This window comes from Echinops telfairi, unplaced genomic scaffold (genome assembly GCF_000313985.2).
Source record: "Echinops telfairi isolate 266 unplaced genomic scaffold, ASM31398v2 ScPeMD7_18;HRSCAF=68, whole genome shotgun sequence".
Lineage (NCBI taxonomy): Eukaryota > Metazoa > Chordata > Mammalia > Afrosoricida > Tenrecidae > Echinops > Echinops telfairi.
This window is the reverse complement of record NW_022103915.1, coordinates 38014536-38026360: the sequence shown is the minus strand read 5'-3', so window position 1 is coordinate 38026360 and position 11825 is coordinate 38014536. Positions and strand designations below refer to the sequence as shown.

The 11825-nt window shown below is 47.6% G+C and overlaps 1 protein-coding gene and 1 pseudogene across 1 annotated transcript; both read left to right on the top strand.

Moving 5' to 3' along the window:
• Positions 1-725, top strand: part of LOC101640439 — a 9670-nt pseudogene extending 8945 nt beyond the window's left edge.
• Positions 726-1753: 1028 nt separating this feature from the next.
• RDH12 (retinol dehydrogenase 12) lies at positions 1754-11600 on the top strand. Its single transcript, XM_004698668.2, has 7 exons — positions 1754-1835; positions 3125-3243; positions 3770-3925; positions 4692-4796; positions 5604-5813; positions 7358-7547; positions 11498-11600. The coding sequence occupies exons 1-7, from the start codon at positions 1768-1770 to the stop codon at positions 11598-11600; spliced, it is 951 nt and encodes a 316-aa protein (XP_004698725.1). The 5' UTR covers positions 1754-1767.
• Positions 11601-11825: the final 225 nt, after the last annotated feature.

Here is an 11825-nt window from a genome sequence, read left to right as displayed (position 1 = left end):
CCAAGGGCTGGACGGGCTGTCTGAGCGCTGTGCCCAGTACAAGAAAGATGGTGCTGACTTTGCCAAGTGATGCTGTGTGCTGAAGATTGGTAAACATACCCCTTCAGCCCTCGCCATCATGGAAAATGCCAATGTGCTGGCCCGTTATGCCAGCATCTGCCAGCAGGATGGCATCGTGCCCATTGTGGAGCCCGAGATCCTCCCCGATGGTGACCATGACCTGAAGCGCTGCCAATATGTCCCTGAGAAGGTGCTGGCTGTCGTCTACAAGGCCCTGAGTGACCATCACGTCTACCTGGAAGGCACCTTGCTGAAGCCCAATATGGTAACCCCCGGCCATGCCTGCACACAGTTTTCCCATGAGGAGATTGCCATGGCAACTGTCACCGCACTGCACCTCACCGTGCCCCCTGCTGTTACCAGGACCACCTTCCTGTCTGGAGGCCAGAGCGAGGAGGAGGCGTCCATCAACCTCAACGCCATCAACAAGTGCCCCCTGCTGAAGCCATGGGCCCTGACCATCTCCTACAGGCGAGCCCTGCAGGCATCTGCCCTGAAGGCCGGGGGTGGCAAGAAGGAGAACCTGAAGGCGGCCCAGGAGGCGTACATCAAGCGAGCCCTGGCCAACAGCCTGGCCTGCCAAGGAAAGTACACTCCAAGCGGTCAAGCTGGGGCCGCAGTTCCTCTTCTTCTCTAACCACGCCTACTCAATGGAGGTGGCGTGAGGCTGCCCCCTCAACTCTCCAGGCCCCCCGCCCCCTCCCATGCCCACCTCGTGATGGGAGGGCACCACCTGGGCTCCAGGCCACGCTTTCCTCTCGCCGCCTTTGTGACAGTGGTGTGCGGTGGTGTCTGTGTGTGCTAACTCCATCGCCCTTTCCAGCTCACTGCCAATAAACAACGGTTTAAAGGGAAAAAAAAAAAAGATTTTATTTTCACATATAATTTGTGAGGCATTGCAAAACAGTGCCTGTGCCAACAGTGTGGGGGTAATAGATCTGCCCAATTAGCAGGCCGAGCCAGTACCGCATCCCATGTAATCAGTGCCCAATTCAGAACTACAGAACAGAACCAGTTCCTGGGCTCACCAGCTCCTCGCATGCTCCCTGTCACTCACTAACCCTGCCCACCAATTGGTACCAGTCTTCTGACTCATTTTGTCTTTTTTTTTTTACTGGAAACGTCTTCTTTATCCTTCAATCATATTCATAGTTCATAATTATATTATATTTATATAATGTATAATTACATATGTATTATAGCTTATATCATCATATTATATATTATAGTGTATTAATATATATTGTATTTTATATTCTCTATATACGTTATATTTATATAATTGATCATTTTATTTCAAACATCATGGCGTCTGTGGCTAAAGTTCAAAAGATTCTGTCTTGGTGGCATAGAGGTGGGATATTTGAGAGCAAACACGCCCAACATAAGAGAAACAAGTGAGGGAGGAGGCAGTCGCTTCCGTTTGCTTGCCTTCTCTTGGCCAGGAAGCGTGAGTTCTGAGCTTTTCCTCAGGCTGCTCCAGGCGTCGGGGAGGGCGAGGCTGTGTGCTAGGGACTACATCTCCCAGCAGGCTGTGCTCTGACAGCTCTCGGATTTAAACAGGATCCTGGGCTGTGCTTAGAGCAGGGCTTGTTGCTGAGTGAGAAAAGCAAGCAGCAGCCAAGAGTTGGAGGCTGAATAAGAACTGGATTTCAAGCCAGAGACAAAGTCGGAGCCGAAGCCGCAGGAAGTAAAGAACTTGAGAAGATGCTGGTGATCTTAGGAATACTTATCTCTCTCTTTTCTTTCCTGTACATGGCAGCTCCATTCATCAGGTTTGTCTGAGTTCCCCATCTCATTAAGCGTTTCACATGGCTGGGACTTGGGAGCCAGCTCTCAGCTGCTGGTGAAAGAAACAGGGTTGGAGGTCGAAGGAGACAAAGTCAGGGCAGAAAAGGCAGGAAGGAGGGCAGTGGTTATGGATACCCTGGTGGAAAACTGAGAAGGAGGCACCTGGGGTTGGGGGAGGAGGGACCGGTCTGAATTCTGACACCAGTGGGAGGCTGAGGAGCTGACTTACTTTATTAAGTAGTTCAGCTGGCCTTTAGCTGGGGGTCCTTGCTCATTCTCCTTGTTCCCATGGGTTTCTCTGAAGGTCTTCCTTTTTTCTCTGACCTGGTCAGGGTGACCCTTCCCGGTTCTCATGGATGGTCAGTGCCAAGGGACTCATTGCTCGCACCCCGCACACAGGGAGGGAGAACTCTTTCTCCCCCGGATGATTCTTGGGATGGCTCTTTTGCTGTAGGGCTTCTGGAGGGGCCAAGGACATGTTCTGAGTAGAGAATTTGAAAACTGCTACTGATAACTAAGGTTAAATGGACACACCAAGGACAGAAGGTACCTCTGGGACCTGGTACAGAAACCCAGGTACACATTCTGGGCCAGCCACTGTTAGCAAGTGACTTGAACTTCTTTGAGCCTCATTTTTCTTCACTGTAAGGATATTAACAGAGTGGTTGAGAGGATACAAACAGCTGACTTACTATGTAAAGTGCCTGGTCTTTTGCCCCAAAGTGGGAGGATTCTCTGGCCACGTCCATCCCTTCCCCATCTAGCCTTCTGTAAAAGGGTGTTGTGTAAAGAAGTATGGGGGTTCTGATCTGATGGAAGAGAGCCTCTGAGGATGCTGGCTCTCTGAACGGGAGAGGCAGCCCCAGAACAGTGTTCTGTATGGGGTCTCTGCAAGTCTGATCACCTTTATTCACTGATAATGCTGACTGAAGATCCCCAGGGCTCAGAATTCAAGTTCACTGTACATATGGTTTGAAGGTCAGATGAGGAAGTGAGCCTCAGGGAATCTACAGAGATAAAAATTAGCTAGCTATCTTTGCTATCTGACAAGGAAGGACCCCATCGGTCCTGGCACAGGAGCACTGACCTTGTGTGTAAAAATGATCCTTTGTGGCTCCTGGTACAAGAGCTTCTAACCTGAGCGGATGAGTGAAAAAACGTGGTTGCCTGAAGATTAGTTTCTTTGGGTCTCCTGACTCCAATATAGATTTTATGTTATCTCAGTCTAAAGTTGGGAAAGATTGTGCATGAATGTTCGTTATTTCCCTTGCAGGAAGTTCTTTGCTGGTGGGGTATGTAGAACAAGTGCACAGCTTCCTGGGAAAGTGGTGGTGATCACTGGCGCCAATACAGGCATCGGCAAGGAGACGGCCAGAGAGCTCGCTCGCAGAGGCAAGTCCTCCCATGCCACCCTTCACCAACAGCGCCTCCTGCCTTGCTCCTTGGAGCTCTGCCTGCTCACCCCCCTGACTCCACCCCACCCCACCCCCTTTCTTTGTCCTTCCTCATGGGCTTGAAGGTTCTGACAGCAATTTGAAGGATCTTGGATTCCCATCCATCTAGTACACCAACTTTGTGGAATTTGACACAATCAACTTTCCTTCCTGTTCTTTTCCTGTTATGTAAAGTCAGGAAAATACTGATGTCCATGTATACTAATGGTCAGGTCAGTTATTCTAGAAGATGATATGAAGCAACATGAAATAGCACTGTCTTCTACAGAGTGTCAACCATATGAGGATTCCCAGTCTGAGGGTATGCCGACAGCAGTAAACTGGCTAGTGCTATTTGTGCAGGATCTTATAGCCACTCACAGGTTTGGGAAGGCCGGGAGATGCTCTGTCCACCAGTCGCAAGATCACTTAATATAGACTTCCTCTTTATAAACCCAGGGAACACTCTCTTTCTTTTGGCCCAGGAGCCCGGGTCTACATTGCCTGCCGAGATGTCCTAAAGGGGGAGTCTGCTGCCAGTGAAATTCGAGCAGATACAAAGAACTCCCAGGTGTTGGTGCGGAAACTGGACCTCTCAGACACCAAATCCATCCGAGCCTTTGCAGAGAATTTTCTGGCAGGTGAGGTCTCTAGAAGAACAGGAAGCTAGAAGTAGGAGTGGCTGCTCCACCCAGGGCCATCAAGGACCCTTGCATCAGAACCATCATCGACCCCACTGGACAGGTTCTGTCACATGAATCAGCAGGTCACAGGCGTGGCAGAGGGATAGCAGATGGACAAGCTGGGCAGGATCTTTATCTCCTATTTGCCTCACCAGTGGGAATGTTGGAGGTGTGAGTTCCTGTCTGGGCTTGCACCTTGACATCAAGGTGTGGCCCTCATGCCACTCTCTGCTTTCATTCTGAGAATCAGTTTTCTCTGGCCATACACGCCAAAATGAGACTGTGTGCTGCTGTCATCATTCGTGTGGGTCTTGCCAAGGGGCTAGCTTTTGTCCAGGACTACAAATCCCAGGAGGCTCAGGGACCATGTCTGTGTACTTTAGCACTGTATTCCTAGAGTGGGTCTGGCTCAGAGTTGGTACTCAGTACACATTTGTTGAATCAATGAATGAATGTTGTCCAGGAAAATATAAGTAACTAAAATGAAAAAACCCAATATAGATTCCAGGGCAATAGCTATGGAGTTTCACTGAGAATGGGTCCAAATGGGGAGAGTTGTTGACTGCTGAGGCAAAACTGTATCTTAGAAGACAGACGCCAGGGAGCGATTCCTACCAAATCTTTGTCCCATTGAAGACTACTTAAGAACAAAGGCAAGGGACAAATATTAAAGGCTATGACAGGTTCCATGCTAACCGCTGGGTTTGTTTGGCTCTGTTTACAGAGGAAAAGGAGCTCCATATCCTGATCAATAATGCAGGAGTGATGATGTGTCCATATTCCAAGACAGCGGATGGCTTTGAGACCCACCTGGGAGTCAACCACCTGGGTAAATATCACTGAGTGGCTGACAAGCGAAGCACATCCTACTTGTTCTCTGTAGGGAGACGAACCGATACCAGTGCTGAGAACCCTCAGTGGTCTTTGCAGAGCCCATGATTCTGACAGACTTTCCACAAAATGAAGTCCTCCCACCCATACCATGAAGAGACTCAAACCCTCAAGAGGTACTTGGGAGAAGAATGTCATACTTGGATGAAATAACAAAGCAAGCTTTGCCGGGCAAGCCCAAGCACAGAGGGGTGCAGCAATCTGGGTCTGGGCAGAGGGGCCACAGCCAGCTGAAGGTCAATCCAGCCAAAAGTTGGTCAGGCAAACCTGGAGGGATTGGGAAGAACGTGAGAGATGAGAGGGGCTGGTGTTCAGAATTCAAAATGAGGACTCGAGCGAGGGGAGCAGGAAGCCTGTTGTCTGATCTCAGGTCAAGGTTATTTTCCCTTGCCTATTTCCTCCCTGCCTCTACACACGAGCGTACCTATGACTATCGCTGTGGGGTCCTGGGAGAATCAAAGGCTAGCAGATTTGTATTCGTTTTAACTGGGTAAGGGCAGAGGTACAACTAAGCACCGATCTAGCCTATATTGTACCACTTCTAGGCTAGCTCTGGCCCTGGCCCTTGACTTGAAGCATCCACTCCCTCATGCTGACTCACCATTAGCATGGAGTTACTCGTAGCATCAAATAGGTTCTCATCTAGAAGAGAGGAAGATAACGTAAAGTCCTGTCATCAGCTTCTGCACCCTGATCCAGGTCTGCCACTCCACCCTTCAGTCTCTCCTGCTGGCTCTCCCCACAGGTCACTTCCTTCTCACCTACCTCTTGGTGGAGCAACTGAAGAAGTCTGCTCCTGCCCGGGTAGTGAACCTGTCGTCCGTGGTCCACCACGCTGGCAAGATTCGATTCCATGACCTCCAGGGTGAGAAGCGCTACAGCCGGGGTTTCGCCTATTGCCACAGCAAGCTGGCCAATGTACTTTTTACTCGGCAGCTGGCCAAGAAGCTCCAAGGTAACTGGAGAATCATGGCTGAAGTCAAGCTAACAAAAAGAAAATGGGTAATCCAGATTAGTGGTCCACGGGAACTTCTGAAGTCAGGCTGTCAGACTGGCACATGTCCCCAGTGGTTGCCAAGGAGAACGAGGCTGTAAATGGACCACAAACAGTTCTTGCCCCTGAGAAGCTGAAATTCTTAAAGTTACTGTATATTTAGCTTATATATTATTTCCTCTCTGTTGTCCCTTTTGCTTTTCACAACAACCCTTTACGACAGGCAAAGCAGGTGTGGAGATTCCTATTTTGTAGAGCAGAGCTGAGGCCTGAGGAAGTAGCTAGCCAACGTCATACAAGCACGTGAGGAGCTTTAAATCCAGGGTGCTTTCTTTCACTTGTCATCACTGAGGGCTTCAAGGTGAGCCAAGCCAGGGAGCTTGTACAGAATAAACCCAGACTCACTGCCCTCACCTTGAGTCTGACTCATAGCAACCCGACCAGATAGAGTAGAATTTCCCCTGTGGGTTGCTGAGGCTGTCCATCTTTACAGGAGTAGACAGCGTCTTCTTTCTTCCATGGAGTGGCTGTGGTTTTGAAGTGCCGACCTTGCTGTGAACAGCCCAATGTGTAAGCCATGAGGCCACTGGGCTTCTTTTGTACATCAGAAGTACTGAAAATAGTGGTGTCAGCAGGAAGGCTTTGGGAAAGCCTATCACCTTGACAAGTCCCATTAGCATTCCTCCATTGACACCTCATACACTGTGCTTGTCAGGCAAATGTAGTCCAAATCAAGGTCATTGGAAGAGGCCTCTTTATCAAAGAAAACAACAACGAGAAGATAGAGGTTTTCAATCAAAACAAAACATAACCCAAAGTAACCCCAGGCTCTCATGGTTACCAGGGGTAGAGGGAAGGGGTAGCTGTAGGTTAGAAGGTAGACAGGTGTTAACTCTAGTGAAGGGGCAGATCTTATCTAACAAGAGGGAGAAGAAAGGGAGAGGGAGAAAAAGATGCGGGGAAGGGGCAGGGGTGGGATAGGGGATGGTGAGGCAGACAGGGCAAGCTATTAGGATGCTTGATATGTTGTTTAAGTTGTTAATATGACGATCTGAAAGGTAAACCCATACTTAATATACAATAAAAAGTCAAAACAACCACAACAAAACTAAACAAACGAAAAACCCTAGCCCTCTAACTTCCAAACAGATTGCTACCCCTAAGCCCCTCCTACACAAAACATGAAAAATGTCACTCGATCATTGGTAATGATACTGCTATTATGTTATTGCTTTTCTTATCAATCCTTAAGCCACTGTGTAAAGAGGGCACTGAAACAGGAGGCTATTGAAGCCAGCAAGGCTGAGAGGGTTAGGAACCAAGGGGGCCTAGAAGATCAGCGATCATTCCAGATCCTTTAGCTGTGTGAGTCCGCATGGCTAGGTGAGGTGCCTCCTGAATCCTGGACGAACTGCCCATGTCCAGAAGCCCTTTGCCTCACGTGTCCATTGAGGTGCAGGGACATGGAGCATGCCCTTGGTCTAACCTTGCCCTCTTTGCCCTAGGCACTGGGGTAACCACATATGTGGTGCACCCCGGCATCGTCCGCTCCGAGCTGGTCCGCCACTCCTTCCTCCTGTGCCTGCTCTGGAGGCTCTTCTCCCCGTTGGTCAAGTCAGCGCGGCAGGGGGCGCAGACCACCTTGCACTGCGCCCTGGCTGAGGGCCTGGAGCCCCTGAGTGGCAAGTACTTCAGGTGTGTGTGTGGAGGGTGAGGGGGGGCGTGTTGGGAGGGCAGTGTAGTCCTTCAATATTATCTGTGTGTGTGGTGAGGCCCGGGGCCCAGGGCTTTACACCTGCCAGTGGCTGAGTCTGTGCTCGGTAGAATACAGTTAAGGGTTGTGCCCACAAACCAGTGTCACTTTTCTGAGGAAACTTCTCTTAAAAGTTGGGAAAGAGCTGATTTTGTGGCTCCACTTTATACCTGTTGGCCGTGTTGTCTTGTAAACTCTGTGGCCATCTGCAAGCTCTTAGAGAAGAGGCTGGGAAGGTCATTACCAGCCCCTCTGCATTCCTTTTATCTTCTTGTACTTTTTTGGCGGGATGAGCACTAGACTACTACCCAGAAGGCTGGCGGTTCAAACCCAACAGCTGCTTTGAAGGGAACAAGATGAGGCTGTCAGCTCAATAAAGAATTACAGTCTTGGAAGCCCTCAGGCGCAGTTCGATTCTGTCCTGTAGGATCGCTGTGCCTTGACATAGATTTGAAGGCTGTGACTTTGATTTGGGGGAGTTAAGCACAAAGTACCAGGTCACCTCTCCTCAGTGTGATCTCTCTCCTGTTCCCTGGTATTATCAAGATTGGCACAACTCAATGGATGATAGAAATAGAAATTAGCGTTGAATCTTATCGTTAACTCAACAGGTAAGCAGAGTTTGGGAAAAGAGGGCCACCCAGGATCATACGTGTTTTCTGCTCTAGGACTTGATCACACTTTGCCCACACTTGCCCACGGACACACCGTTTCTCAAGCACAGCAGGGGAAATAGCCTGTGTCCAACAATAAGGAAGCGGGTACATGAAATTGTTGCTTGAATCCATACAATCTTGTTGGTCTTCTTCGAAGTGTCTTACATATGTGAATTCATGTAATCAGCACAGCTCTAAGAAGTAGGTGACATTATTGTCCCCACTTTACAGATGAGAAAACTGAGGCAAACAAGAGCCAGGTCACTTGTGTAAATTCATGCAGTTTCTAAGTAGGGGGCCTAGGATATAAGCCCAGGAAGTCTGGCTCCAGACCTATGCTGTGCGATACAATTGCTACTAAGCACAGGTGTCATATCAAATTGAGATATTCTATACATGTAAAACATATGCTGGACTTTGAAGATGTTTTATATAAATACACATATACATGTATAAAGACTTACCGTATATACTCGAGTAGAAGCCGGCCTGAATATCAGCCAAGGCACCTAATTTTACCACCAAAAACTGCATTAAAAATTGTGCTGAAAAACTCGGCTTATACATGAGTATATACACGGTATGCATATATAACTGTATACGAAGAATGTAAAACATCTTGTTACTAATTTTTTATATGATTTCATGCCATAGTGATTTGGACATGTTAGTTGAAATGAAATATAGGATTGAACTTAACCTCACCTGTTTCCTTTGGTCTTCTAACCAACTGCGGCTTCTCATCAGAGCCCCACAGGACAGTGCTGATCTGAGTGCTGAGTTTTGCCACCTACGTGTGTGGTGAGTCAGCATTGACTCAGTGGCAGTGAGTTTGGGTTTTCGATTGTGAAGCCCTGGTGGCATAGTGGTCACACGTTGAGCTGCTAACCAAACAGCAGTTCAAAACCATCAATTCCCCCTTGGGAGAAAGATAGGGCTTTCTACTCCCATAAAGAGTTATGGTCTCGGAAACTCACAGGGGCAGGTGGACCCTGTCATGGGGTCACTGTGAGTCGACATCAGCTTGATGGCTGCAGGTCTGGTTGTTCGTCTGTGATTAAATATTACATTGTCACTCACTACATTGTCAGGTAATCTTTAAGACTGGGAACATGCTGATAACATGTGTTGAGGGGTAAAGAACTAGAGTTCACGCTGTCAGTGCCTGGAAAGTAGTTGGAAGGGATGCACAGCAGACGGGAGATAGTGGTTACTGCTGAAGAGATGAGAGTCGGAGGAGGAGGAGGACTCAAAATTTTCATTCTAGGCATTTTTTACTCTTTTTAAAATTTTAATCATTTTAATGGGGGCTCGTACAACTCTTATCACCATCCGCCCATCCATCCATTGTGTCAAGCACATTTGTACATTTGTTGCCCTCATCATTTTCAAAACATTTGTTTTCTACTTGAGCCCTTGGTATCAGCTCCTCGTTTCCCCTCCCGCATTTTTTACTCTTTAAAAACATTTAAGAGAGCCTACATTTCTTCCTTTCTTATATAATGAAAAACAGATTTTCAACAAGAGAAAGAAGATCCTTCCCAAACTCATTCAGTCTGATCCCAACTTTGCATCAAAGGAGAGAGAGATTTTGTATTTATTTGCACACTCAAGAAGCACACAAGGTTTTCAGGAAATACAATGATATAATAGACTTTTCTTCTTTTATTAGTATTTCACTATATTTTCCAAATGTTGCACAGGATTTCAAAAGAGTTGTTGACACACACACAGTATTAGCCAATTTAACAGTTTTCAGGTTCACAATTTAGTGGTATCAGTTACATTAATCATATTGTATACTCATTACCCACAATTATTCTTGCCCTGGGCTTTTATAATTTAATTTTTTTTAGTTCTGTAATTAAATGTTCTTTATAAGAACAGTGCCCTACTCTCACTTCCTGCATCCTTCTAGTCCCTAAGCCCCCCACCCCCACCCCAAACAAATGGAATGTGGGTTCTTTGTGTGTGTGGGGGGGGGAGTGGCTCATGGGGCACAAGGAGGGGGTTCAGTGAATAGAATTCCAAGGGTCCATGAACTTAAATGGGAAAATACCTTTGCCGTTATACAACTTAAACGAACATTTTCTTCTATTATCGATGTGGACAAAGAATTGCAATAGTGGTAGAGATCCCTGTGGCTCTGTCACAAAGAAAATAATAAATAGAATGACATCTGTGAGAGCCACAGCTCAGTGGGACTGCCTTATTGTCTCCAATCTTGCTGGGGCTCCTCCTTCCGCAGAGTGCGCTGTGGAAGCTGGTAAATCCCGCAATCTACAGGTGAGATGCCAGGCTACTGGCTTACAGGCCTGCAAATACTGGCGAATCCCTAAAAACATCAGGCTCAAATCCCAAGAACTGGAGGTCACATGGAAAGAGAGAGTCTTCAGAGAGAGAGAAAGAGAGAATGTGTGTAAGGAAACGCCTCTTACATCAGAGCAAGGGTCACACCCGCTTTTAAGTCTGTGATTCAAGCCGCACCCTTTTGTAAGGCTGTGACTCAAAATACACCCTAGCACTACTATTGCCTCAACTACTATTGCCTCATTAACTTATAGGGGCTAGGATTTATAATGCATAAAAGGAAGAATAGTTATATAACACCACAAAATGGAGGATAATTAATTAGATGAGAGAAGAGAGGACAGGCACGCCGTACTGGGAATCCTGGCTTAGCCAAGTTAGCACATAATGCGAAGCATCACCCCATCTTACACAGGTGCTGGCTCTCACAGATCTTCCTGGATTTTTGGTGGCAGGCATTACAGGTGTAGGTATCTCAGAATGTCGTTCCTACTCACTGCTACTTTGAACTTTGTAGTAGTAAACAGACCTAACACCTTATTACAGAACACATCTTAGTATAGATTACATGCATAAAGAAGCATATGTAGTCACACATTTGTTTTAAAGTATTTTTAATATTTTAAAGTTCATTACAGTCGGCTTACTTCAATGCAATGTATTATATTTTACGCACTTGGGAACAGACTCGGAGAGAGACTTCATAAGCTTTCCACTGGGTTTGGGCACACACAGGGTAAGAGTCCTGGGGATAAAGGAGGCAAGGGGTTGCTCCTTCTTTGAAAGATGTGAGAGGGTGAGCCACACAGGACAGGGTGGGCACAGATTAGTGAAGTCTCTGCATCTTTGGTCCATCAGATCGGGGGACTGTTCACTGTACCTCGATCTCTACACCTGCATGTTGACCTTCTTTCTCTGTCCTTCAGTGACTGCAGGAAGGCTTGGGTGTCTCCCAAGGCCCGAAATAACCAAACTGCAGAGCGCCTGTGGAACGTCAGCTGTGAGCTTCTCGGAATCCAATGGGAGTAGCCGGTGGAGGAGCCGAAGCTCTTTTTCAGGCCCTCATGAACGGGGGCCGAGGAGAAGGCAACCTTGCAGGACTGCCTTCCCGGCTGGCTGCTGCTGCAACTCAGGCCCTGCTCCAGTCCTCCTCATCCATCTGGAAATCTCGGCACACTCATCCATCTTGTGAGGCTGGCTCCTGCCATGAGATGCTCACACCTCCACAGCAGGATGCTATGGACTTCTAAGGAG

Excerpts from the sequence above, each read along its gene's own strand:
- RDH12 (XM_004698668.2), top strand. The coding sequence starts at position 1,768 with ATGCTGGTGATCTTAGGAATACTTATCTCTCTCTTTTCTTTCCTGTAC. Across the intron at positions 5,814-7,357 it reads GCTGGCCAAGAAGCTCCAAG|GCACTGGGGTAACCACATAT; the intron begins GTAACTGGAGAA and ends TCTTTGCCCTAG. Across the intron at positions 7,548-11,497 it reads CTGAGTGGCAAGTACTTCAG|TGACTGCAGGAAGGCTTGGG; the intron begins GTGTGTGTGTGG and ends TCTGTCCTTCAG.